At 41.9% G+C, this 25834-nt stretch overlaps 1 protein-coding gene across 1 annotated transcript in view; it reads left to right on the top strand.

Moving 5' to 3' along the window:
- Positions 1-2605: 2605 nt before the first annotated feature.
- Positions 2606-25834, top strand: part of NCKAP5 (NCK associated protein 5) — an 836097-nt gene continuing 812868 nt past the window's right edge. The window contains exon 1 of the mRNA XM_023195916.1: positions 2606-2674. Coding sequence (XP_023051684.1) covers positions 2606-2674 — 69 coding nt within the window. The remainder of the gene's footprint in view (positions 2675-25834) is intronic.

The following is a 25834-nucleotide window of genomic DNA, read 5'->3' as shown; positions in this document are numbered from 1 at the left end:
TCCACCTCCCGGGTTCAAGCAATTCTCCTGCCTCAGCCTCCCGAGTAGCTGGGATTACAAGTGCACACCACCATGCCCAGCTAATTTTTTAATTTTTATTTTTAGTAGAGACAGGATTTCACCATGTTGACCAGGATGGTCTCGATCTCTTGACCTCAGGTGATCCGCCTGCCTCAGTCTCCCCAAAGTGTTGGGATTATAGGCGCGAGCCACCCCGCCCGGCCACTAGGCACTTTTCTCCACCTGCTAGGGTTTATTTGCTTCATACTGTACCTACCACAGTTTGGAGCTGTTTGTTTGTTTGCTTGTTTTCTATATGCCTCACTAAAATATGAGTTCCACAAAAATCGGGACTTGGATTTTCTTGTACATAACTGTGTCAGTAACATGTAAGGACTGTATTCCATACAGTATTCCTAGGGTATTCCTACTGTCTTCCATATAGTAGGCCCTCAGTGCATATGTGCTAAAGGCCAAAGCACAATCTATTGTGAGCTATCAAACTCCCATGCTCTTTGGGATCAAGACTTAGGGTGTGTTTTTGGTGGAGAGGGAAATATGAGGGCCTGAGTAGTCGCTAGCTGGTTAATTATTGCAGAGGGTGTTCTGAACTACCAGTGTATACAGTCGCTGAGACTGGGGGAGGGGGGATGCTACAAAGTGGGCAGGAACAGCTGAAAGTAGAAAAGGCAGCCTCCCAAAAAAATTTGAGTTGACTAGGGGTTGTGCCTACAGCAGTATACAGAACTAACTTCTTTTCTGAAAAATACTGCCTAGAATTTTAGAGAATGATATTGAAAAACTTGGATTTTATCCTAAATTCTGATTGAACTCTTAAGAGTCTCTGAGTGGACAAGTGATGTATTAAAATTGGTGTTCTCGAAAGTAAGAGATGAAATGACTAAGGTGGAGGAAGAAGCCTAAGCTGGAACAGGAGCCCATCAGTTTCCCATGATTGACTATAGTTTGGGCATTCCCCATCTGAGGCACCGCTGTCTCAACCCTCTTGATGAAGAAACCAAGAGAGAGAGCCCACATCCTATGGGCCATGAAATCCTGCCTGTTTGATGCAGGTCAGACTTGCAGTAACTGAGAGTTGTGGAACATATTTCGTTTCAATTATATTAAAGAATTAATTGGTATAACATTGTATTTCATCTCTTCTGCATCAGCAGTACGATGGCTATGTTCATTTACAAGGATTATGAGTAACTTCTATACCTCAAAGTGCCTTTGGAATCATCAAGGATATGTTGAATTATGTTGACTAATATTTCAGGTTAACTGTTTTTACATGTAATCTGTGGGTAATTATACCTTACATATGAGTTGTAATTTATGGCATCTAAATCATATTCCCATACATCATTTGATGGCTATCATCATGTTTTGTAGTTGAGAAAAATGAGTTTCCGAGAGGTTAAATGACTTGTCCAAGGTCACTTGGCTAGTGGATAAGAAACCCTGAACTGGGCTAGGCATGGTGGCTCACGCCTGTAATCCCAGTACTTTGGGAGGCTGAGGTGGGCGGATCACGAGGTCAGGAGATCGAGACCATCCTGGCTAACACAGTGAAACCCCGTCTCTACTAAAAATACAAAAAATTAGCCTGGCGTAGTGGTGGGCACCTGTAGTTCCAGCTACTCAGGAGGCTGAGGCAGGAGAATGGCGTGAACCCAGGAGGCAGAGCTTGCAGTGAGCCGAGATCACGCCACTGCACTCCAGCCTGGGCAACAGAGCGAGATTCCGTCTCAAAAGAAAAAAAAAAAAAAAATCCTGGACTGTAACCCATTTATTTTATTTCAAGCCTTTTTCATCTTTGTGAAAATTGGAAGCTAGCACTTAACATATATGATGAATCCTTATTAACCAGAATACTTAATCATTCTAGAAAAAGCAATCTCAGTGGAGTTCGGGGCTGAACTATATCTAATATGGTAAAAATACAGTGAGTGTTCTATAAATACTCATTGACAGTAATTACATCACCCACCATTCATTTTGAATCAGTCTATCCCCAGAGGAATGTATCTTACAATGTTCCTCAAATATTTTTAAATTACATATTTTTTAAATTAAATATTGACAACAAGGTTCATGTTTCAGTTTCCCTTCATTGGACCTTGAGCTCAATAACTCTGGGTTATGGAGCGTGGTTTTGTTGGTTTGATCTCATGGAATTTGCAGACAGCATCGATGTGCACAGTAACAGAATGATTCTGGCTGATAGAGAGAGGACGGGTGTGGAGCAAGTGTGGCATGAAACGGAGACTGTTTGCTTTTTTCCACAGTCTGCTGATTCAACCTGCAAACCCATTCCCCAACTCCATTAGCAAAACCTATAAAAACACAGGGGCCGCCATAAAGACGACTCTGACATTTGTAACACGGAGTGGTCTTTTGAATTGAGAGAGCCCAGTTCTATACTTATTATTTGGGACTAGGTATATTTTGACTTCAATGCTTGTTTCTGGTTAGACAGTTGAAAACAAAGGTCTAAACACTGTGCACTTGGATAGTAAAACACATGTTCACTCTTTTCAGTGACCCTGGAAACAGACGAGGGATTCTTATAAGTCACAAAAGAAAATAAATAACTTCGTCCATGGAGGGAAAGAGACAGCTCGAGAAAAGGGACTTTGGAAAAAGGCTGTCTCTAGACAGCAGTCTTGTGGTAAGTACTAAATATTCATTTACCACTCTATATGTTTTGGCTTTGAATGCATTATTCTTTGACTGTTATTTCCTGAACCCTGTGCTTTTGAAACCTCTCTTCCAGTTACACCATTAGCAACATCCCCTGAGATTTTGTTTCATTTATTTTTCACAAACTCAAAAACCAGCAAATTATTGGAATGTTTGTATAGTGTCTTAATAGGCAAATGTCATAACCTGTCAACATTATATTTAATTATATTAATTCCAGCTGATGTAGACTTCAGCCTATACAAAAACACTACTGTATACTAATGCCAAATGCTAAGCCTGTATATAGTTGTTCCATCCCCCATTTATCTTAACCTTGGGGGTAAGTTGAACAAGAATTCAATACAACTTCAACTATTGAAGAGCCGAGGAAGTCTTAGAGATCTTCTTAGGTATGTGCACTAGTTCAGTTGTCTGTAAACTTTCTTTCTAAGAGTTTTAATGAGGATGAACATCATTCTTAACAACCTGGTAGGGTTTGCTATCAGGTGTGAGAATCTGCTTAGTCCAGTGAAACAGGCTCATTCACTTTAGACTAAGTCTGATGGTTGGCTACTCTTCTGCAGTCTTTGGGCAAACATGTGTGGGTCACCTTTTCTGTTACACAGTGCCTGTGAGCAGAGCAAGGAATCAAATCAAGCAAACTTGAAATAGAAAGCAAACTTTCTGAAATAGAGATTTAGCTTGGTTCCTTCTTGTGCACATTTTATAGGGATGTGTTTTATTCACTTGTATATTCTGCGGAGTAGCTGGCCTGGAGTCTAGCAGAGTTCAGTGAACTATTTGTTGGTTTGATTTATCCATTATGCCTTTCAAACTTTGCAGCTGTAGGTCTTGCTCTGTCATGAACAGATTAGTTATTTACCTCCTAATGGCTGAGACTCCACCTCACAAATTGTTCATAGATGTGAGTTTCTGGGACTTGAGAAGAAGATTGTGTTAAGCATTTATGTCAAATTCTTCTCTCCTTAGTCAGAATCAATATCTGTGTCTATTTGGGCTGTGCATTGACCAGCATACCTTTAGAGGCTAAGTTTGGTGTATTTTAAGTCCTCCTCTCTGTAGATCTGACCCCATCTCACCTCCTATGTCTTGCTAACTCCAGGTTGAATGTGTTGACATTGGTGTGTGAGCGTGTCTGGATGTCTGTGTGTATGTGTGTATGTGTGTGTATTCCCTTTTCAACTTCTGGGAAAACTTGGGATAAAGAGATAATTTCTCAGCCTCTCCTTTGCAGAAGAAAAACACTTTTTACATATCAGCACGCCAATAGGGTCTGTCTTAGGCCTAGGTTAAGGACAGAGACAGCCATATGGTATGATGTGAGCAGCTCAAGAAAGATTCTCTTAACCCAGAAATATCATCGATATTGGTTGTTCCCCAAAGCCATAGATTTCTGCCTCAGATCTCAAGTTTTATGCAAATACCCTATCAAGTTAAACATAATAAGCTATTGGCTTTCAATAATTCATAGTAGCATTCATTAATAAACGGCCTTGGATCTCTGCCAAATGTCAACCAGATGAACAGAATTTTGTTGAGGGAATTGGTAAAACAGAAGAATGCAGAGCCCAGAATGCTGGGAAGGCAGGGATAGGGCAGGACAAGACAGGGGGGATCTTAGGTACCTGTAGATCAGAAAAAGGGAAACAGTGTCAATGCTCATATTTAAATTTTACCTAAAGATAGATTGGAAATGGGCATAAGTGAAATCCTGTCACATTACCAGTCTAGCTGAAAACCCTAAATCGAGCTTGCATTCTTTTTGGCATATGGCTGTACCCTGAAACTTGTTGAGGGCTGCAAATATGTTTCTTGACTTGCTGGCATAGAAGAACGCTGTAAAAACGAGAACTTGTTTGGCACCACCTGAGAAACTTAATCCTGTTAAGTCTCCCTGTATCATGCTTAGGAGAGTTTTTACACTAGTGAAATCGTTTCCTTGTTTCCTAGAGGCAGACTGTGCTACATCTGCATGCCCAGATTGGGAAAATTCTGAAAAACGATGTCCTTTCCTATCACAGTGTGTAGGGGCATATTTAAATGCTATTTAACATTATTTGCACTTAGGCCAAGTGACTACAATTTTGCCCTCTGTTGTAGTATTATGTTCTGTTCTTCAAATGAGATGCTACCTCTGGGACAGTAGCAGCTAGAGTATTCTTTTTGAGTTGATTCTTTGGGAATGGGAACCTGAAAGCATGTTGAATGAATTCCAACTGTCAGAAAGAAAGCTGGACCAGGGATGAGATCAAAGATGCCTGGCCTGTGAAGGATCTGAACTCAGGATGTTGCCCTCTTCTTCAGCTATATGCTGAAGCCACACAAATTACTAGGCAAGAAGCAGGTGGGGAAGATTCTGGATAAGGGCTGCTGTGAAATACAAGAAAACGACAACAACAAACCTGGCATTAGAGTGCAGTTTTCATTCCCAATGCATGTTTTTTAATTTATTTTTTGAATCTAGAATGCTAAAGTGAAAATGGGTTATCCAGTCCCTTCACTTTTCAGACTACTTCAGGCCCAGAGAGGTTATCTGCTCTTTCTGAGCTCACACGCTAGGATTACACCAAAAGCAGAACAATCTGTCACTTAAGTTCTTTATCTTTCATTATATACTATCCCAGGAAGAGAAGATGTCCTTTTGGGAAAATGAATAGAGGAAAGAGAAACATATTACGTTCTTCAGTCTTGAAATTCCATTGCAGTAATCATCACGACCCATATTTTTGAGAGTTAGGGGGCCCAGAGGTAATTTCCACTTTCAGATCTTGCAGGAAAATATTCTCATAATGTATTGCAAGAATAAGGTGCTATTAATTTCATTATACTTTTTATTTTATATAATCAAATCATTGAAGTGTTGAGTAGAAATTATAGCTCCCTTGCAACAGCTTTTACATTTTTAGACTTGAGGAACCACAGAATAAAGAAACTCACAGTACAAAAACTGAAAAAAGTACCAGTTGGGGAAAATGAGTTTATGGTCCTTAGTCACGTGGCATAGGGGAGGGTTTGAGTGTGTGTGTGTGCACATATATACGTGTCCACGTACGTGCGTCCTGGTAACACACTGAAATATTCATTGATGGTGATTTTTTTTTTTTTTTTTTTACTTTATAACTCACCCTTTTAAAAGAGAAAGTGATACATAAGTGAAACTGAAATGAAAAATATGTTTCATTGTTGGGGCTAAAGACCCAGGGAGAAAGACAAGTGACTACAAGTTTGCCTTCACCAGTAGGAGTGTGCGGAGTAGCCATATGTTCACAGCAAGTACGGTCTTCTCTCCGATAGCAATAAAAATCACCCCAGAAATAGAGGCCTCTTCTTGACCCAAAACTGTTCAGCCCTCCCTAGGATGCTTTTTGATCAGAAAAAGTCATCATTTCACATTGTGTTCTTTTATTTGCCAGACTCATTCCCGGGCTGCCCATGTAGCTGTTTGACACTTGTGGCTGTGATAGCATTTAACTGATGAGCATGCTGGAGCGTGAGTTATCTTTCTTACCAGCTCACATTTAAGTAGCAAACATTCTCTTTTTAATTTTGGGGAAATACATTTAGCTTTTAAGCATAGATGAGAGTAGCAGTATGAATTCCTTCTTGGTATCCTCTTTTCTTCTCGCCCACAAAAGGAAGACAAAACGTTTGCCACACTAAACCTTCAGCTCTCACAGCCAAGCTTGTAGAGGAAGAAAAGGAACTGCACACATCCCTGAATTCATCCTTCAGACTCTTGACTGTCTCTCCAAATCATTATAGTAATCAAGCCTTCCACAACATTCATTAACACGAAGTCAATCAACAAGCACTATTGAAAACCAGCTATGGGGATGTGCTGGATGGTTTGCACTTTCCCTCCAGATCCACTCTTTATCCTTCACTACCTGGCCAATCACATGTGGAGGATGTACCACATGGGCATTACCTTCTGGAATCTGGTTGGGTTTGGCCAATGGGAGAAAGAGGTCCTGCTGGCCTCCTAGCAGGAGATCAGAGGTTGAGGTATTTGTTTTCCCACTCTCGCCCTGCCTGGTCATGGACCACAGGAACTGGGCACCTTTGCCTAAAGTTGCAGCTTTTGTTGGACAACCCTCTCCTCAGAACTCTAGCTCTAGTGAGAACCACTGCTCTCTCTGTGTTCTGGCACCTTCTGTTTCCCCATACCCCTTAAGGATTCTTCATAGTAATGGCTCTTGGATGTTGTTAGCCCATCTTTTGTTGGTCTGACTTAGCTCTGTCTACAATTCAGTGAACAGTCCCTTTAGCAAATTCTCCTCAGTTAGATGCTTTGAGTGTGTCATCCTGGTCTCCCTGGCTGACACAGGGGGATAGGCTTCCTCAAGTGCTTCTAGTTTATCTGGGGAAGCTGTCCTAATAAGCAGAAAAAAATATCATCAGATGGAGATGAACAGTGTGTCACTGACAGAGGTAGGAGCTGAGGTCACTCTGGGAAGATGTGAGGAGGGGCCGTGGGGGAGCTGTAGTTTGAAGCAACAGAGGGAATTTGGTAACTGCAGACTGAGAGAGTAGAGAAAAAAGAGGCAACCCAAGGATATTGGTCCTGCATCCTTTGGTGCCAACTCATGTTATTATTGATTTTTTTTTCTCCCAGGGAAACTTCTTCCTCATATTGAATTTAAATCTCTGCTGTTTTATGTTCCGTTGTGTCCGCCCCCCCCCGCCCCGCCATTTAGTGACTAGATATAATTCTGAAGTAGGAGTCAGCAAACTCTTTCTGTAATGGTCTGGATAGTAAATATTTCAGGCTCTGCAGGCCACATAAGTAGTTACAACTGCTTACCTTTGTTGTAGGAAGAGAGCTGCCTCTGAAGACACATGATCAAATGTAGCTATTTTCTTAAAAAAAAAATCAAAAAACAGTTTAATTACAAAGACAGGCAGTAGGCTGGATTCTAATGGCTATCCGCATGCATAAGAGAAATGGGGATTTTGAAAGTCCTGGTTTACATTTCCTGGGTGCTGATTTTCTAAGTAGTGATTTGTGTTTACCCTCAGTAAATGTGATATGAAGGCAGGCAGAGGAACAGGTTCAGGCTGTTATGAAAGGTACGTATACCCCAGTAGGAAGAGTAGGGGGACAGAAAAATGTTTAGAAGGCATTTCCTAATATTTAGAAAATACTGACATAGAGCATGTTCAGCCTTGCTGATACTTCTTCTAAATGCAAAATAGAGATATTGCTGGTGCTGCTCAGTACAGCCTACAGCCAGTGGGTTGCTAATAGTAAAAAAATAAAAGTCTTCATTCTGTACTGCTTCAGGTATGACTGGATCTTTCTTTACTCTCACGGTTCTCTTGTTAGACCTCCTCTTACCGTAGGGATGCTGTACAGAGCCCAAAACACCAGCTTCCTATAGAAGGTTTCCGGCTACTCTAATCTCAGTCCCCCTTGACCATGTCTATTGATGGAAGCGTATATAAAGTACTGTTTGCCCTGTGCCCCTGGCCACTGGGGACATGCCCAGTTGTCCTCTGGGAGGCCTGGGACATCTTTGTTCTCTGATGTCAAGATGGTTTTGAGATTTCCCAAATGAGCATTAAGTCAGGGAGGGACAAAGAATGAGAGGGAGTTGTTCTTTTCCTCCAACTGCCTCATTTCCTCTTACTGGGCTATTATTTCAGTGTCTCTTTGATGGACTTAGAACGGAGACCATGGCCTGAGCCAGGTATCAGAAGATAGGGTGATGTGTGAGGATCTAGTGAAGGCTATTTTTAGGAAAAAAGCAAGTGGTGGAGAACAGACTAGCTTTGGCCCGGTTTAGCAACTTTTCCAAAGCGTCATGCGGACATTTTGACTGTGCCCCCTTGAGAGTTGGCAGAGGTGGAATTAGAGACGTGTCAGACCCTTAGACAAGTATCTACCCGGTGAATCTGTCCACCAGCCGAGCTCGGCCCGTCACTGCGGGTCCAGAAATGCAGAAGTGCCCTGCCCACCTGTTCTCCAACAATGCAGATCTCCAGGTCCCGTGGATCGAGCTGGGAGCAGATGAGCTATGGGGAGGCAGGGGAGGCTGGGCCAGGTGGGCACCACCCACAGGTGCCACTTGCTGCAAGTCTTGAGGGGAGTCCCAGAAGAACGAGAAGAGATCAGATCCTAACAAGAGAAGTCTTGGAGGGCCATTGAAGATCTGCAGCAACACTGGTGCTGAGCACAGAGTCTGAATGCAGGACAGAAGTAGACTAGGTCCAAGCAGTGGGCATAGAGCATGTCAGCAATGAGGATGGCAGAATCTAACATCAAAGCCACTTTGGCAGACAGCTCAGCATGTTCACTCAGTGAATCATGCATTAAGTCTCAACCAGGATGGCTTCCTTCCCTTAGTAATAGTAGCTGAAATGTATGGAGGCTTAATAGAGGCCAGGCATGCTGCTCAATACTTTATATGGAAACTGCCATTTAATACTTAACAACAACCCTTTAAGGTAGGAACTCTAATTATCCCTGTTTTACAAATGAGAAATCTGAAGCTTAACAAGTTAATCAACTTCCTCAAGGCAATAGAACTAGTAAGAGGTAGAGGTGGGATTTCACTTCAGGTCTGGCTACCCCTGGACTACACTGGGTCTGCACAGCTAACAGCTCTGAAGTAGAAAACTCCTTTATGCCAGCGACTGGGAGCTCCTTCATGGTGCTTCACAATGTGAAAGAACACCAGCTGCCTCAATAGGACGAGACCATGTGCATTAGCACACCTGCCTCATCTGTGCCCAGTGACGAGCCTGCGGTTTAGAACAGTCTACAGCAGAGGGAGGCCAGACTTGGTTTCAGCAAAACGATTGACAAAGGAGTGGTGGTGGGAGGGGGAGACTTATAAGGAATATAGAACGTGGGTCTAGGCCTGTGTTCTGATCTTGTGATTTTCTGATGAACCAGACCTTGAAACCAACTTTAGAAGAGATTGCAATTTATAAGAGAGAGAGAGTGTGTGTGTGTGTGTACACACACAGACCCATATATATGTACAATTTTGTGTTTTTATTCATATGAGGACGGATTATGGCGTGTACATGTACAAGGTAGAGTTACTGACTAGAATGGGAGAAGAGTAGGGAGAACCTGGTGAGTGATGGGGCACCTCCAGCGTCTAGTCGTTCCCCAGCGTGCAATGGGATTTATGACTGAAGTGATGGTCCAATCAAATGGCCGCACATTCCCTCTGCTGGGCCGCTGACTGATGGAGGTAAGTAGAGAGTCAGCAGCATTTCCCATGAAGAGATTCTGGAAGAAACGCCATTTGTCTGCCCAGCACTTGGAATTGGTGCTGCCTCCTCTGACGTTGCCTGAAGGAGGATCAACCTTCATTGTGGTTGTTACTCACTCTGAATGGCTCCTTTGCTTCCTTCTCTGCTTCCTCTCATCTCTGAAGAGAAGGCAGGCTGCCGTCAAAGCCACATGTTCCGGAGTTGTTATGAACACGCCCCTTCCTGAGCTGGCATAATACCTACTTCTGGCCTTTTCACATTCCCACAGGCCTGTGTGCTCAAGAACAGGGTTTCCCAGCCTTGACACTATTGACAGTTTGGACCTGATTGTTCTTTTTCGTGGGGGCTGTCCTGTGTATTGTAGGATGTTTATTGGGATATCTGGCTTCTACCCATTGGATACCAAGAGTACCCCTCCCTCATTGTGACAACCACAACTGTCTCCAGACATGGCCATTATGTTTCCTGAAGAGAAAAATCACCCCTGACTGATCTCAACTGTAGATTTCCTGAGGGCATGGACCGTGTCATCTTTACATTGGATTCCTAAAGTCTGACACATAGAAAAAGCTGAGGAAAATGAATGAATGAGTGAATGAGGGAGTGAACTTAGTAGTGAGCAGCTGCTTATGAACCAAATACACAGTTGTGGGGGTGCTGAATATGGGATAAAGGAGCCCCACATGCAGCACGCCCAGGGTGCTGTTTGGGAAAGTTGGAGAGAGGAAATGGCATGCTGCTTTTCAGGTTTGCCCAAGGATGATTCTGGTGTGTGTGTGTAAAGTTTTTTGTTTGTTTTACATCAGAGATTATGAATATGATGTCCTGGACTCTCTTGAGTCCCAAAGGTGCTTGATAGGGGAGATTTATGAAAAGACTTCCAGGGCTTTGAATTCTCTGATATATATATATATGTGTGTGTGTGTGTGTGTGTGTGTGTGTGTGTGTGTATAAATATATATATATTTAAAAATATATATATATATATTTTTTTTTTTTTTTTGAGATGGAATCTCACTCTGTCACCCAGACTACAGTGCTGTGGTGCGATCTCGGCTCGCTGCCAGCTCCGCCTCCCAAGTTCACGCCATTCTCCTTCCTCAGCCTCCAGAGTAGCTGGGACTACAGGTTCCCTCCACCACACCTGGCTAATTTTTTGTATTTTTAGTAGAGATGGGGTTTTACCGTGTTAGCCAGGATGGTCTCGATCTCTTGACCTCATGATCCACCTGCCTCGGCCTCCCAAAGTGCTGGGATTATAGGCATGAGCCACGGCACCCAGCCGATATATTTTATGTTATATGCATTTGTACATTTTTCTGGGGAGTGAGTCTGTAGATATAATTAGATTCTCACAGGAATCTGGGATGCAAGAATGGTTAGGTGGCTTCACCTGCCATTAGTGCTGACCATAGCACCTGCCTGGATGGCTGCCCTTGCTGGAGTCATGGAGCAGGAGCTCTGGTGACACCTGTTTCATTCACCTGTATTCAGCTGCTGTGATAAGTGTCTGCTAGCATCAGAGGTAGTTCTTTGCATCCTTGTTGTCACTGAGATCACCAAATAGAAATAGGAACTGGACACATTTTGAAAGCCTTTTATAAATGCTGTGTTATTGACAGATGATGAAATGAGACTGCTTCTGTAGCAGAAATAAGTACAAATGAGTAGAGATGTTTGCTTGGCATGTTCCGTGTGTTCTTAGGGCTCCAAGGTCTATTTGTCATTCTCCTGTTGTCTCACCATCTTTCAACAATGGGAATCATCAGATCATACAAGTTTCCATGGCAACTGAGTTTTCTGCATCATCCTCTGGCAGCCTAGGATCGTTCCCATGGCAGACTCTCTAGTGCTTTGTCCATAACAGGAGGTAGAGCTTTCATCGATCCCTTTAGAAGCTGGTCCCAAACCTAATAGGCATCTGGGTGCTCTCTCTGATATGTGCCTGCTCTTCTTTTTCGCATTTCTCATTGATCAGCAAAGGAATGGAGCACCTACTGGGTGTGAAACACAGTGCAATGAGTGCTAAGAAATGCAGACTACGATTTCTGCTTTGCAAAGCTTTAAAAAAAATCTTGTCACATATACACAAATCATAATACCAGGAGGTATACAGTGGTGCAAACAACAAGACTGATGGGGTTACAAAGAGGAAGTTGTTCTTCTGGCTATATCGATCAGAGAGGGCTTCCTCAAGGAGGAGGGCTTTCATATCTTCCTTCAATAAATTGGTCCAAATTTAATCTATGATGTACCTGAGTTCCCCGAAGCAGAAATTTATGGAGAAAGCCACAGTGTTTAAAAGAATGGGGTGTGACTCCAGGGTGCCAGGCTTGTACTTGAGAAATTGCCAAGACCCTAAGCAAGGTCTACTATAATCTTGAATTATTGTCCTAACTTTCCTCTTGCCCCCTCTGGCCACCCCTCCTGACTCCTCTAACATCCTCTTACCCCTAATTCCTGATGCAAGGCAAAATGCATCACATAGCTAAATCATTTTCATCTTTTCTTCTCATCCATTTATCAGTGTATACTGTACAAACTGTACATATATTAGCTGTATTTCAGCAGCTTAGGTAACTTACACTAATTTACCACTCAGCAGTATAGTTCGTTATTATCAATTAATATTTATTAAACATCCACAGGGTTCATGGCCATGAATGGAGCAGCATTTCTCATTACTTCATGTTGCATTGCCGTGTTCCATTCCTCTGGCTCAGCTTAACCAGTATTTATGATCTTTCTGCCAGTTTTCATGCAGCCCTCATCTCCAGCCCAATTTCAATTAATATTTCAAAAGGAAATCCAGGAGCCATCATATTCAAACGCTTCAGTTAACACCAGATGCACTGCCTCCATTCTGTCTCTTTTATACACTAATTTTGCAATTCTCTCCTAACGTGGAATCCTATTTGTCTGGGCTGCTCACTCTAAGACCAAAAAGTGGTTCCTCCTGGTTCCTTTACATTCCAGGCAGTTCCAGATGTTTCCTCCTCATAAATTTCAGTTTCTTATCCAGGCTTAATGGATCATAATTGTCCATTTCCGAATATGCCCCTGAGGTTTGCTTGCCTTCTGTCTTTCCACACCTTTTTGGTTCTTGGTTTTAAGCAGTTGTCTTCAGCTTGGTAAGTTTCCCAATGCAATTAATTCATTGACTGCTTTCATGCACATAGATGTGTAGAGGGAAATAAAATCATTTGGTTTGGTGAATTCTGGGGTCCATCTGTCAGAGCCGGCAGATAAGTAGGCTCAAGGGCTGTTGGCCTTTTTGTGAGGAGGAGCTGTTTTCAGAGGCCTGCCATTTTTGGAGATGGAGTGGCCATGAGGCTGGCAGTGATCCAGCTTGGGTGGGTGAACACTGAGAGTGAAGTCTTTAAAGGCACCAACTAGACAGACTGGGATGAGGCCAGTGGTGTCCTGCCTTCCTCCCGGAGTGGACTCCCGGCTAGACTGTGAGTGTGGTAGGTAGCTATGTGGAGATCTCCTGGGCCCAGTTTAGTAGGTCCCTGAGGCAGAATATCTGACCAAATTTCTGTTTGGTGAGGTGCAGCGAGAAGGAAGTGACTGGAGGAGAGAGCCTGGTCTAAAGTAGTTAGCCTTTCTCATCCTCTTAGAGGATTTGAGTAACTTCCCATAATTTGTCTACGAAGACAAAATCAGTAATATTGTTTTCTTGTTTACTGCATTAAGGTCCTGGAAGGAGACACATTGCACACTCGTGCCAGGTACTGGAGGAGAGTTTAATAAAGGGCCTCTTTAAAATGGGTGACAGGATGTAGAAAGCGCAACAAAATAACAGTGGAGCCCCCACAGCTTGAAACAGTGGGGAGTCATTGCCACTAGGCCTTGAAAGTGGCTATAGAACCATGTGTCTATAAGGAGTGAGCCACTTGGCGGGAAATACCACCTTAGGTGGAGGGATATGGCCAACCACGCTGGCCCTGCAGCAAGGGAATCAGGACGTGAACACTCCCACCTCATTCTCCTCCCACTATCTTGTCCCCTGTTGGTGCCTCCATTGGCTGAACCCAATTGGAAGCCAGAGAGAATGGGGCCCATGGAGTGCTCCGGGCCCAGACCAGGGCAGGGAAGGGTGAAGGGTAGATGTGGAGAGGCCAAACGAGTATATCCAGCACACTGACTCTATAAAATAATATAATCTGCCACCCTCTCTTCTCACATTGCTGGACTGAGAAAACGCTAACCCATTTTTAGTATTTTATTTGAAATAGATTTTTGTGTGTTGTTTTCCAGTCTATTCCCTTGGCCTTGTCAATTTGGTTTCACCAGACAATGTGATGTGGCACCTTCAGAACACAAGTTCCACGTAACCAGTGACAGGGTCTTCTCTTCAACAGTCCTGATAAAAGTTGTGTGATGCTGAGGTACAGGGAGGGTGGTCTAGTGGATTGTTCACTGCATTAGAACTGCATATAAGCCCTTAGACTAGAGCTGGAGTTGAAGTGTTTGGTAGATGTGTGACCTTTAGGATGTTTCTTAAACTCTCTGACTATCTGTGTCTTCAATGGTGGGACACTGTGATGAGGGATGTTGTCATTAAGTGATATAAAGAACAAGGAATTGTTTTGGAGGCTGTGGCACCCTATGCAAAGGAAATATATTTTTATGATGAGATTGGTGCAGCTCCTATCTGCTAATCTCCAAAATGTTTATCAAATGTAGAAGCAGCAGTGGCAGTCTCAGGAAGAAAACTGTATTAAGAACATGCGTGTGCAAAGCACGCATTTTAAAGGGCACAGTGGAAATAGATTACAGCACCCTGTAATTCAGTGGAGAGAACATGAGTTGGCTGGAGAATGAGCCTGAACTGGATTTGAATCCCAACTTACCTCCTACTGCCTGTGTGACTTTGGCCATGTCACCTGCCTTCTCTGAGCCTCCATGTCCTCATCTATTAGTAGAGATGATCATCTCTTACTCAAAGGGCTGAGTGAATTTAGGGAAAGGACTCACAGCACAAATAGGGCATGCAGTACCGTGCCTGGCATGCAGGCTTCTCTACCCTGGAAACTTGCGGACCAGCTGATGTGGCCATTCCAGATGGCCATTTGTCTGCACATGGTAGGAAGCATTCAGAAAAGATTTTTTTTTAATGTTTGGTTTACATATATACATATATGATGTTTAAAAGTGGAATAGCATATCCATGATGTTATCTGCCAGAAATGTTTACCCAGGTGTTTACTACAGGTCATGTCTGACCAACCTCAAATTCCTTTCTTCTTAGTTCAGTTGCTCAGTAGTCCCCTATTAATGAGCTGTACACCAGACCTTCTTATGTGGAGCATTCTATTTTTCTGGAAATCTCAGCCTCTTGCTCTCAACCCTGAAACCCAGCCAGTGTCTATTTATAATAGGTAATTTTATTCCAAAAGCTTCCAGAAGTGCCCGTAGTCTTCCAAGCACATGTACAATGACTCCCTGTGCACAAGGTCCCGCTGATTCTCCTTGCTCCAGGCTCTGTGCTCCTGATAGAATCAGACTGGATGACTGGCCAGAGGAACCCTCCTTTGTTTGTCTTCTGCCTTCAATTGCTTTAAGCTCTGCCAGCTTAGAGCAATGGGAGATGAGTTTTGGGAGGGAACTGGAGAACATTTCCCAACTGACTCCCTTTGCTGCGATAGGGGGAAAAAAGACTCAGCGGGGTCAAAATGGGAAAATTTTTCCACTACGTAGAGAGAAGGAAAGAGGAAACAGGGTCCCAGTGGCCTCTTGCCAGGCCCCAGGAATGCACCAACCCTGGGAACTGGCCCCTCGCCAGCCTCCTCAGAGGCTGCTGACTTGGGAAAACTGGCTATCTGGCTGCTGCCAAGAATGCAGACAATGGTCTTTTGGATATTCTAGCTTTTGAAAGTTTGGCTTTTGTTTTATTATCACCAAAGGTAACATTTATTGGGCACCTATGTACGCATGCCAAAAGATAAAATGCATGATTGGAAGTCAGTGTAACTTGAATCAGGCAGAAACACCAGGGTTCTTGTATAATATTTTCAGCCTGCTTCTAATTTGGGCCTAATCCTCCGCTCTGGTACATTGCTACCTTAAACGCACGTGCTGAATAGTACTGAAATTCTAGAATTAAAGTTAATTTTTAAGTGCTAAACTGAGCTGTAGTATGTCACCTGGAAGGCTGGACATAAATGGAATCAGTCTGTCCAATTATCATTTGGTTGAGAAAGGACTTTGAGAGAATGAAGCACAGAACAAGTGTGTTCTGATGAAGGGAAATAGGCCAATATCCTATTGGTTATTAGCAATTGGTTCGGGACAGAGTAGCTTGACATAAATAGAACCCGGAATTCTGGGATGGAAAGAGTGGGGCCAATTAAACACCCTCCTCGGTGTGTGATCAATTTGTATGAAATAATGATAATGATGTTTTTGAATAATCAGAAGGCCTTAGAATATTCCATATGGTTTTTCATTCTCATCTAAATTAGTGGAATTGATGATGATAATGTAGCAACTAACATTATAATAGGATACTGGATGAAACTTTTAATTTGTATTAGCTCATTTAATTTTCACAACAACTCTACAGTGAGGTACTATCTATCTTCATTGTACAGATGAAGAAGCTGAGGCTCAAGAATTCAATAACTTGTTCAAAGTCATAGAACTTGTAAACAGCAAGGTCTATCTTTCTGCAAAGCTCATGCTGCTAATATTTGCACCATCCACACGTATCGCATGCAGATTTCAAAGATGAGAGGAGCTGTGTGGTTTTCCTTTCCTATAGTGACGGGTTGGTTACTCCCAGGTACCATCTTCTGTAGGGTTCAGTGCCATAGCTTCAATGGCTCTTTTACAGTGGCTCTTCTCAAAGCATGTCCCCCTCTGCTTGAGGTCCTTTGATTTAAATAGCAACTTAATCTCTCTTGTGCAAAGAAACCTTCCTCTGTGCTTTGATGAGAGATCCAGTGAGGATCGTGCCAGTCTTCAGCCCTTTGCAGTTCAGGCCCCCACACCTTGTTTTAAGAAAGTTCTACTGGTGTAAACCCAGATGTATACAACAGATACACCAGGGATTGCTTTTTCTTCTTCCCAGAAAGATTCCTCATATAACCAAGGACTCACCAGAAGATTGCTTTAAATAGTTTTTAATGCATTTTAAATTGGATTTAATTTTCAAAAATTCAATTTGCAGTTGTAGTTTCCCATGGAGCTAAACCTCCAACATTAGACTTTTTTTTTCCCCTCTGCAAATGAAAACCAGATCACGGAGCGTATTGTGGATTTAAGCGCTTTTCTCAGGAGTCCTGAAGGGCCTGGAGAGCCTGTCATTTGCTCAGAGGGAGTTTCCATTCAGAGGAGGAAGAGGAGAGTGACAGCTAGGGCTCCCAGGCCTTGGTTCCTCCTTGGTGGCATCTTCCTTCTTCACTCTTGGCAGATTTGGAGGGGCTGATGGACAATGTGCTCTATCCTAAAGGAGAGTTGTGTCCTACCGTTAATCCAGAGCAACTCTTTGGTAATTGAATATTGTTTGGAAATAACAAAAGTTCTCGTTTGAAATAAGGAATTAAGTAGGATGAGTCTTAGTATAATAGGAGCAGGAAGATGGTTCATCTTTTTTCCTAGGTGGTTACCAGATCCCAATGAAAAATTGGAAAATCGAGTATAGTCGTTATTAGAGAAAGCATATTTGGTGTCCAAAGTCCTTTGCCCAGAGAAGGTCCAACCAAAGATCACTGCCCTTGTTGATAAGTGTGTTGCTGCAGGGCTCCTGTTGAAAGGAAAATGAAACTGGCTAACAGAAACTATGCATAGCTCTCCATGTCATAAAACAAGACCCAGCTCTGCTACTAATTAGCTGTGTGCCACCCTCAAAATCTTTAACCTCTTCTGGGCCTCTGTTTTCTTCTGGGCCTGTATAAGGATCAGATGAGGCAAGAGCCAAAAGCAATTGTTTGAGAAAGATAAAAGTCATACTCCAGAACAGTAAGAACTGTGATTATTTGAGAACTGAAATGGGAACAGGAGTTTTAACTTGTTCACAGTTATACCCCCAGTACAGTTTAGTAGAAAGGAGTATTCCAAGGTGTTCCATGAATGACTGTGTGAAGGAAGAAATGAATAACAGTCACTATAATAAGATAAAAACAAAGGGTTGTTACTGGTGGGACTGGGTTTACTACCAAGTAAAACTTTATTCCAGTAAGTGCTGTGGGTAAACCATACACACTCTTGATTAAATAACCTAAACTGGCTCACCCCTGAGAGCTGAAAGTATTTCTGTCCACTCTCAGATGCCAGAAGTAGGCTCACCCATCTGGACGTGACCTAGGATCATTTCAGATGCCTACCGTCGCAAAATAGAGCAAGGGAAAGGGGCCAACTTCCATCCAAGTCCCCTTCTCTGTAGGGAGCCGCCTTACTACCCAGGCACACATGGAAGCTTACCACTCACCCATTCATTCGTTCGTTCGTTCTTCATTCATCACACATTCATTAAACGCCTCATGTCCGAAGTACTGTGCCTCTATTAAAATCTTGAAACTATTACTATTCTTTAAAATATGTTTTTCTTGAAATGTCTGCAGTGCTTCTGTCATAGCTGTGGTGTGTACTCCTTGGGAGTCACTGGGGTGGAAGGTTCAGAGGCTCACTGCATGAGGGAAGGCTTGGTCTTGAGTCTTTCTCTGCTTTGACCTTTTATGAATATGAAGGGTATGATGTAGGCGTATGGCATACAGAGGAAAGAGGATAGAAGACTGAATGGATTTTAAGACTGGGATGAATCTCAGGATAAGCAATGAGATATCTATGTATCTATATCTATATCTGTCTATTGTATTTGGCCAAAGGAAGGAGAAGTCATCAAATAACACGTCCACACACACTAGAGGGCTGCCTTTGATCCAATGTTCTCTCCACTCTGTCAGTCCCTTGGAAATCAGCCACCATTTGTGTGGAAGTACAGAGTAAAAAAGAACCAATGCCCCATAATGTATGCATGGAGAAGAGGTAGCAAAGGGTCACTGTAGTGTCAGATCACAAGCCAAGTCATGGCATTTCTTCCCCATCTCTGAAACTAGATAAGTCTAGAACATTTGATTAGAGGCACATATAAACTAGATGCAGATATGAGCGAACTAGCCAGACAGGGACATAGGTGGAGTCTTGAGATACTCGGGAAACCCAAGGCTTTCTTCTGGGCTTATATTAAGGATCACCAAAGCAGCAGTCACTGGAAATTATCACGGTAAGTGAGGTGAACAGACACTTAAGGATCTAGGGAACCTGAAGGCTCCTATGAAGCAAAGACTGCATGTTGAGTGTTAGATGTTAATATCACTTCTCTGTTGAATTTTGTGATTAGTGTCTTTGTCACATGATTTAGAAATTCCCAGGAGGACTAGAAAATGCTAAGATGTCGTGTAGTGCTATTTCCTGAAACTAATTATCTGAGAGAATTCATGAAAACTTGAATAGAGTAAGGTTTTTCACTTGAATGGGATTCACCATCATCAAAGAGAATGTACAAATTGATCCTTTAGAAAAGTTAATAGCTTAGCTATTGTTAATATTTACTAGTGAGCTATGAACAGAAGAATGAATCAAATCAGGATTTCTGTCTGTATTCTTTGTTTACACACCTAATACGTTAACTAAAAAATGAATGAACACAACTTTAATTTTGAGTATATGACTCAAATGGATGAGCTCTTCATTCACATCTATACTGCAAATAACATATTCTGATTAGTAAAGTTAACTCGAAATTGCTGGAATCTCAGCTAAAGACCTGTTGGTGGAATCTAAGTTCCAGTACATTTTTTAGGTGAAATCTTCCGAAAGAAATCATTTCTATATCTCAATTACTAAGCTTCCCTAGATTGATTCAACAGAGTTAATTAAGGACTCAATTTTATAATGACACTTAGGTAGATTTGCTGTGACCATTGGTGTATGAGTCTAGCCAACTCATTTAGATCACAAGCTTCTGTAGGACAATGTATTTGTAGTCATCATTCCGTGTCCTCAGCTTATATTACAATGCCCAGCACACAACAGAGCTCAGTAAATATTTGATGGGTAAATTTCTCTGTCTATGGGCTCCACACGTCTGGACCCAGGTTTGTCACTAATTCGTTGAGTTCCTCTGGAGAAGTCTCAGTTTTCTTCTGAGTTTCAGCTTTATCTTCTTGACTGTGTAATCAAAGGATGGACCCCAGCAATCTGTTGAGTTCCTTGGAGCTCAATGATTCTATGATATCAAGTGCTTAGCACAGGATGAGGTCCTGCAGGGAATACTGAAGAAGAAGGAAAACACAAAGTTCCAGCCATCAAAGTGTTCCAAGTATAGCTCTAGAGATGGTGTTACAAGGACTAATCAAGCATAGGGGCCCTGTCCCTGTGTTGTATTTAAGTAAGGAATAATGGAAATGGCTATGATGGAATTGCAGGCATCAGTTATTAGGGAAGAGAGATATTTTATAGGGAAAAAAATCTGTCACAAGTACATCACTGTCCTAATAAACTTACGTATAAAGATGATCCTGAAGAAAATTCAATATAGATCATTTGTACTGCTGTCTGAAAATCAGGTATTTGCTTAAATTTCTTTCAAATGTGTCAGGATAAATTTTAAAAAATTAATTTGCAATCCTACTTTAATGTTTGAACTCTCCACTTTGTCCAAAGCTGCTCTATTAACTTTATAATCAATTTAGGGGTGCTGTTTTGCTGAGGCCAGTGTTGCCTCATTAGGATACGGCCATTACAGTTGTCATTTGGGTATTTGAGATAAGTTATTGCCGTGTCTGGTTAGCAGACCTCCGATGTGCTTTGTCCCACAGAAGTCTTCAGGTTTCCAAAATGCTGTAGCAGAAAGACAAGTGTGATTGGAGTAGTGTCTCTGGTGTGATGAGCACGCTTGAGTTGTAAGTTAGAAGGTAAAGTTTGTCAAAAGTTACAATTCTGTTAAGTTCAGAGGGATAAAACCTCATTGATTTGGAAGATTTGAGGTAGACTTTCTGACTTATTCCTTTTTTAGAGAGCAGAGCATACATCTTTGCAAATTCATATTATTGTTGAATTAATTACTAATAGAATTTATCCTCAGTCTGTTTTTCCAAACAAATAGATCACTTGTAATTGCATTGCTTTGCAAATCTAAAATCACATCCACGTTCTCAAAAGCAGTTTGTCCTTTTTATAAGATTCTGTGTTTTCCCTGCAAGATGACGCAGATTTTAGATTAAATTATAGAATACATTCTAGATACATTTCTAGGTAAGCAAGCCCAGACTTGGAAGTGTTTACAGTGCTTGCTCTTCTAAATCCTTGTGAATGACCAGAGAAACTATTTGAAAAATGGTGTGTCAGAAACAAGTTGGGATCCATTCATTTCTGAAAATCACAGAATTTGCAAAATGAGAACACTTGGGCCAGGCACGGTGACTCACGCCTGTAATCCCAGCACTTCGGGAGGCCGAGGTGGGCGGATCATGAGGTCAGGAGTTCAAGACTAGCTTGGCCAACATGGTGAAAACCTTTCTATACTAAAATTACAAAAATTAGCTGGGCGTGGTGGTGCATGCCTGTAATCCCACCTACTCAGGAGGGTGAGGCAGGAGAATCGCTTGAACCCGGGAGGCGAAGGTTGCAGTGAGCCAAGACTGTGCTACTGCACTCCAGCCTGGGCAACAGAGCTAGACTCCATCTCAAAATAAATAAATAAATAAATAAATAAATAAATAAATAAATAAATAAATAAATAAATAAATAAAAGAACAGTTGGACTTTCATGTCACTTTTCCTCGGCATTGAGTCTGCTCTGGTTTTTCTGGTATGCCCACTGATGAGGTGGCAAGAAGATGTGTCCACCTGGTGTTGGTTTCTTTGCATGGCCTTTTGAAAATGTGTTTATGATATTTCATCTAGTTTGTGCATTTTTAGAACCCACAGATGACTGAGACAGAAAGACTTGGGTATTTCCCTTTTCTGTGATAGACGTTTAATGTGCAAGTAAGCTTTGCAAGTTAAATATTTATCTCATGTCCACATAATAAAAAACTTCTTCCTGAAAGCTGGCTCATTTTACCAATTTGGTACTGGGTCCCAAACCAAAAAGCAGCTCATATTCCTTTGGTATGAGCCTTTGTGTGACTTTAACCACATCTGCAAAAGTCGCAAACAAAATGATAAAGCCTTTTATATCTGGCAGCTGCAGTCCAGAATTGAAATGTTACTGATAACTTCGTAGTATTACAGAGCCACCTACTCCCCATGCAAAGTAAAGTGTCTTGTGTTGGCCACCTGTATTAAACTCAGTATTGCCAGCTAGCAGTTCGTTGATTCAGGAGGTCACCAACCCAGGCATGACTGCTAGATTTCCAAAAGGAGTGCATTATTCTTGGAGCCATAAAACAATTGTATCTGTGGAAGCCAAGATAATGACTATGAAAGCTTGGGAGGTAATTGTGTCAAATTGCCAGGTGCGAGTTGATCACCTCTTGGAGAAAGAGTACAAACTCCTTCACCTTCTCTACACCTGCAGGTCAGCACAGTTGAATGAAAGACACATGGTGAAAATCACTTCCTTCTTTTACAGTATGTCTTTGCTGTGTTTACTCTTCTTTCTCTCCCTCTCTCCCTCCCTGTCTCTCTTTTCTTTTTTTTCTTTATTTAATTTTATGGATGCATCAAAGTTGTACATATTTATCTTTCATTTTCTTCCCATTTTTCCCTTCTCCCTCTCTCCCTACCATTCCTTTTTTCTCCTTCCCTCTCTCCCTTCCTCCCTGCTGCCCTTTTCTTCTTGACTGCTTTCCTGCCTGCCTGCCTGCCTTCCATCCTTCCATCCTTCCTTTTTTCTCATTCTTTCTCTTCCTCCTCCTTTCTCATCCTTTCTTCCTTTCCCACTTTTACTCTGCTTCCTCTATTTCTCCCTCATACACATCCTGCCTAACTGCATGTAAATGTAAATATCCTGAAAGAAATCCACGAACGTGTCTGGATCCATTCCCCAGCCTTTTTCAGCAGTTTGCTCTGACCCTACCTTCTGAATGATGAAACTCTGGAAACAACCAGAGCTTGCTCTGCAACACAGTAGCCACAGCTGTCAAAGGCTAAGCTTTTACAAAAACAACCACAAACGAGGGGTATATGTTCCTTATGGATATATTTTTTTCCTCACAAAAACCCGAATCACTAAAACCTAGCCTGAAATTTCAAAGGCTTGGTCCCTATGAGAAGCTACAAGATCAGAGGAGTGGAGAATTTTGAAGCCGGAAGGTTCATTGGATATCTGAATAGATATTAGACGTAAGCATGGCTCTGGGGGCTGCATTTGCTCATTTTCAACATTGAGAGTTGTGTTACCTGGGGTTCTTTCTATCTCTGAAAACACAGAGATAAAATCCCCAGTGGTTATTTCTGTATTGTTTACCAAAGACAGGGACCTGTATCTAAGCATGGTTAGCTCTGCTTTGAACTTCTTGTTTGCCTTCTTCCCTTCTGGTCACAGTCATATATAAAATTTGGGAACGCTGAAATTGCCCAAGGAACAAACAAACCTATTGGAGGACTAAACAACTGCCACATGGTTTCTGTGCTCGGAAGCAGCAGGCAGCAGATCCGCTTCTGTTTGAAGCAGCTTTCTCTTACACATGACAAGGATCCTATAGGACAAGGCTATTAGTGAGAAGCCATAGAAGGAATGTCTCGGAAAGTGAAGGGAGGCGGTGCCCTTGTCAGCTCCCTGTTACCTCCCAGGAATCTTCCTAATGGGATGCTCTGTGGTAGGGGTTTGGGCTGTGAAACTCTGTTTGTGAGCATCTTATTCAGCCCATTCATAGCTTGCTCCTGACTGAAACTTGGCATGCTGAACTCTCAGGCAGGAAGCCATAGCAACCCATTTAATACCAATGCTAAAAACAGTCTCCTTGTAATTAAGGGAGTATTAAGAAAACAGAGCTTCTGCCTCATTTTGGCCCAAGCTCAAAAGCTGATAGGCCGTGTTGTAGTAGGGCTTTTTTTTTTTCTTAAATCAAATTGTGACAGTCCTTTATCCTTGAATGTAGATGAGACACTCCTGATATTTGGGAAATAAATGTGTTGCATCCAATTGTCAATGCTAATCTTTTAAAATTGGCGATTGCTTTAGCTCAGTTATATGCTCTATAACCCTATCAATCTGTATAGTGCTCAGTTTCCATGGGAATAAGCTTTGCACATTCATTCAGCCCAGAATATGAATTAATTCAGGAGGCTGTGGTTGTGCTGACAGTAAGTGCTAAGTAATTCTCCTGATAATTGGAAATATCATCTGTGTTGCTTTGTTAGAGAAACATTTTCCTGTTTTGTTGTTATTGTTTTTCTCAGATGTCTAATCTTAGGGTGCCTACTTTTTGCAAGAAATAGTTCTTTGCAAATAGACTTGGGAATTTTTTTTAATAAAACAACTCTGAATCTATTATAAGAGCCTCAGTGGCTCTTCTCATAGGTGGTCAAGCTTTTCCGAATAGATGCCAGTTTTCCCAGTACAGTAGTTCTCCAGCTTGAGCATACACGAACATCAGAATCACCTGAAAGACTCATTAAAATACAGATTACTGGCTCTCACCCCAGAGTTTCTGATTCAGCAGGTCTGAGTGAGGCCATGAATTTGCATTTGTAACAAGATGCTGATACCCATGCTGCTGGGCTGGAGCCCACACCTTAAGAGTCACAGTTCTAGTGAATGTGAAGTTGCTACAAAGCTCCAAAAGCATTTCTGCAGTAGTTTCTATGTGCTTGGTCCAGTCCTAAATTTTATGAGATGCATTTTCTGTCTTGATAATGTATAAGTTATATGCAAAATCAAGAGGAACAATTAGTCCTATAAATGGCCAAGGAACTGGAGATGAACATGAGCTGAAGGACTCAACAGACTTTGAAAAAGATGTTGGATTGGAACTGACCATAAAGGATAATGAGAAATGGAACTTTCAGAAAGGTAATTTTCAGTCAGAAATGAACAAGTAGCCCAGGATTTGGTTCCAGAGGTGCCCGTGTATCACCTACGGGGTTAACAGTTTCCTAGATCAGGAGGGTTTCCCTTTTTCTGCAAGGTTTTATTCTCTTTGTAATCCCTTTGTAATCAATCAGGGACTCAAAAAGATTCAAGGGTTGATTTGTTAAGGGAGTAACGTCTGCATGTCTGTAAATAATGTCAAAAAGTCTACCTGGTTTACTAACATCATCATCTCCAAAAGCATTTTGTTAGATACATTTGACTGAAACAGTGATTTAAAAAATTTATAGCCTTGAATACTGTCAGATATTGTGCATACTCCTGCCTTGAATAAACTTCTGAATAAACACACGATCTGTCAAAGCAAGTGTGTTGTTTAATTTAATTTAGATTTTGAGACATCCTGACACTATAAGAGGCAGGTATAAAATTTTGCCGGAGAGTAACCAGTGTGGAAATATTTTATTAGTAGTATATTTAAAATGTAATTTTCAGCTGGTAATTCTATCCAGATCTACTATTTACACTACCCACATGAGTTAGCAGGTTTATTCCTAGATATGACTAGTTAATCTTCCACCTTCCCCCTCCACAGACATGTCTCTGGATTGAATCCTTCTATAGCATCCTGTTATTTAATAGTTTGGAGCTTTTTGTGTGCCTGAGTGACTACAGTCCTTCAAAAACTGGCTGTCATGAAACAGTAGTTGCAATAACTGAAGGAGCTGCTGTGTCGCTGGGCTTTACAAATCTTGGATGAGTCTAACAATGGTTTGAGGGAGGTAATGGCTGGTTTCCAGTTTATTCTGCATGTGTAAGTCTGTACACAGTCCCTATGCCTGCTGCACTAAGAGTCGGTGTGTTTCAGTGCTAAGCAACTGGTTTTCCTATGCAATCAAGATTGCCTTTCGG

This window comes from Piliocolobus tephrosceles, chromosome 11 (assembly GCF_002776525.5).
Source record: "Piliocolobus tephrosceles isolate RC106 chromosome 11, ASM277652v3, whole genome shotgun sequence".
In the NCBI taxonomy this organism is placed as follows: Eukaryota; Metazoa; Chordata; class Mammalia; order Primates; family Cercopithecidae; genus Piliocolobus; species Piliocolobus tephrosceles.
This window is presented reverse-complemented; position numbering and strand designations above follow the sequence as displayed.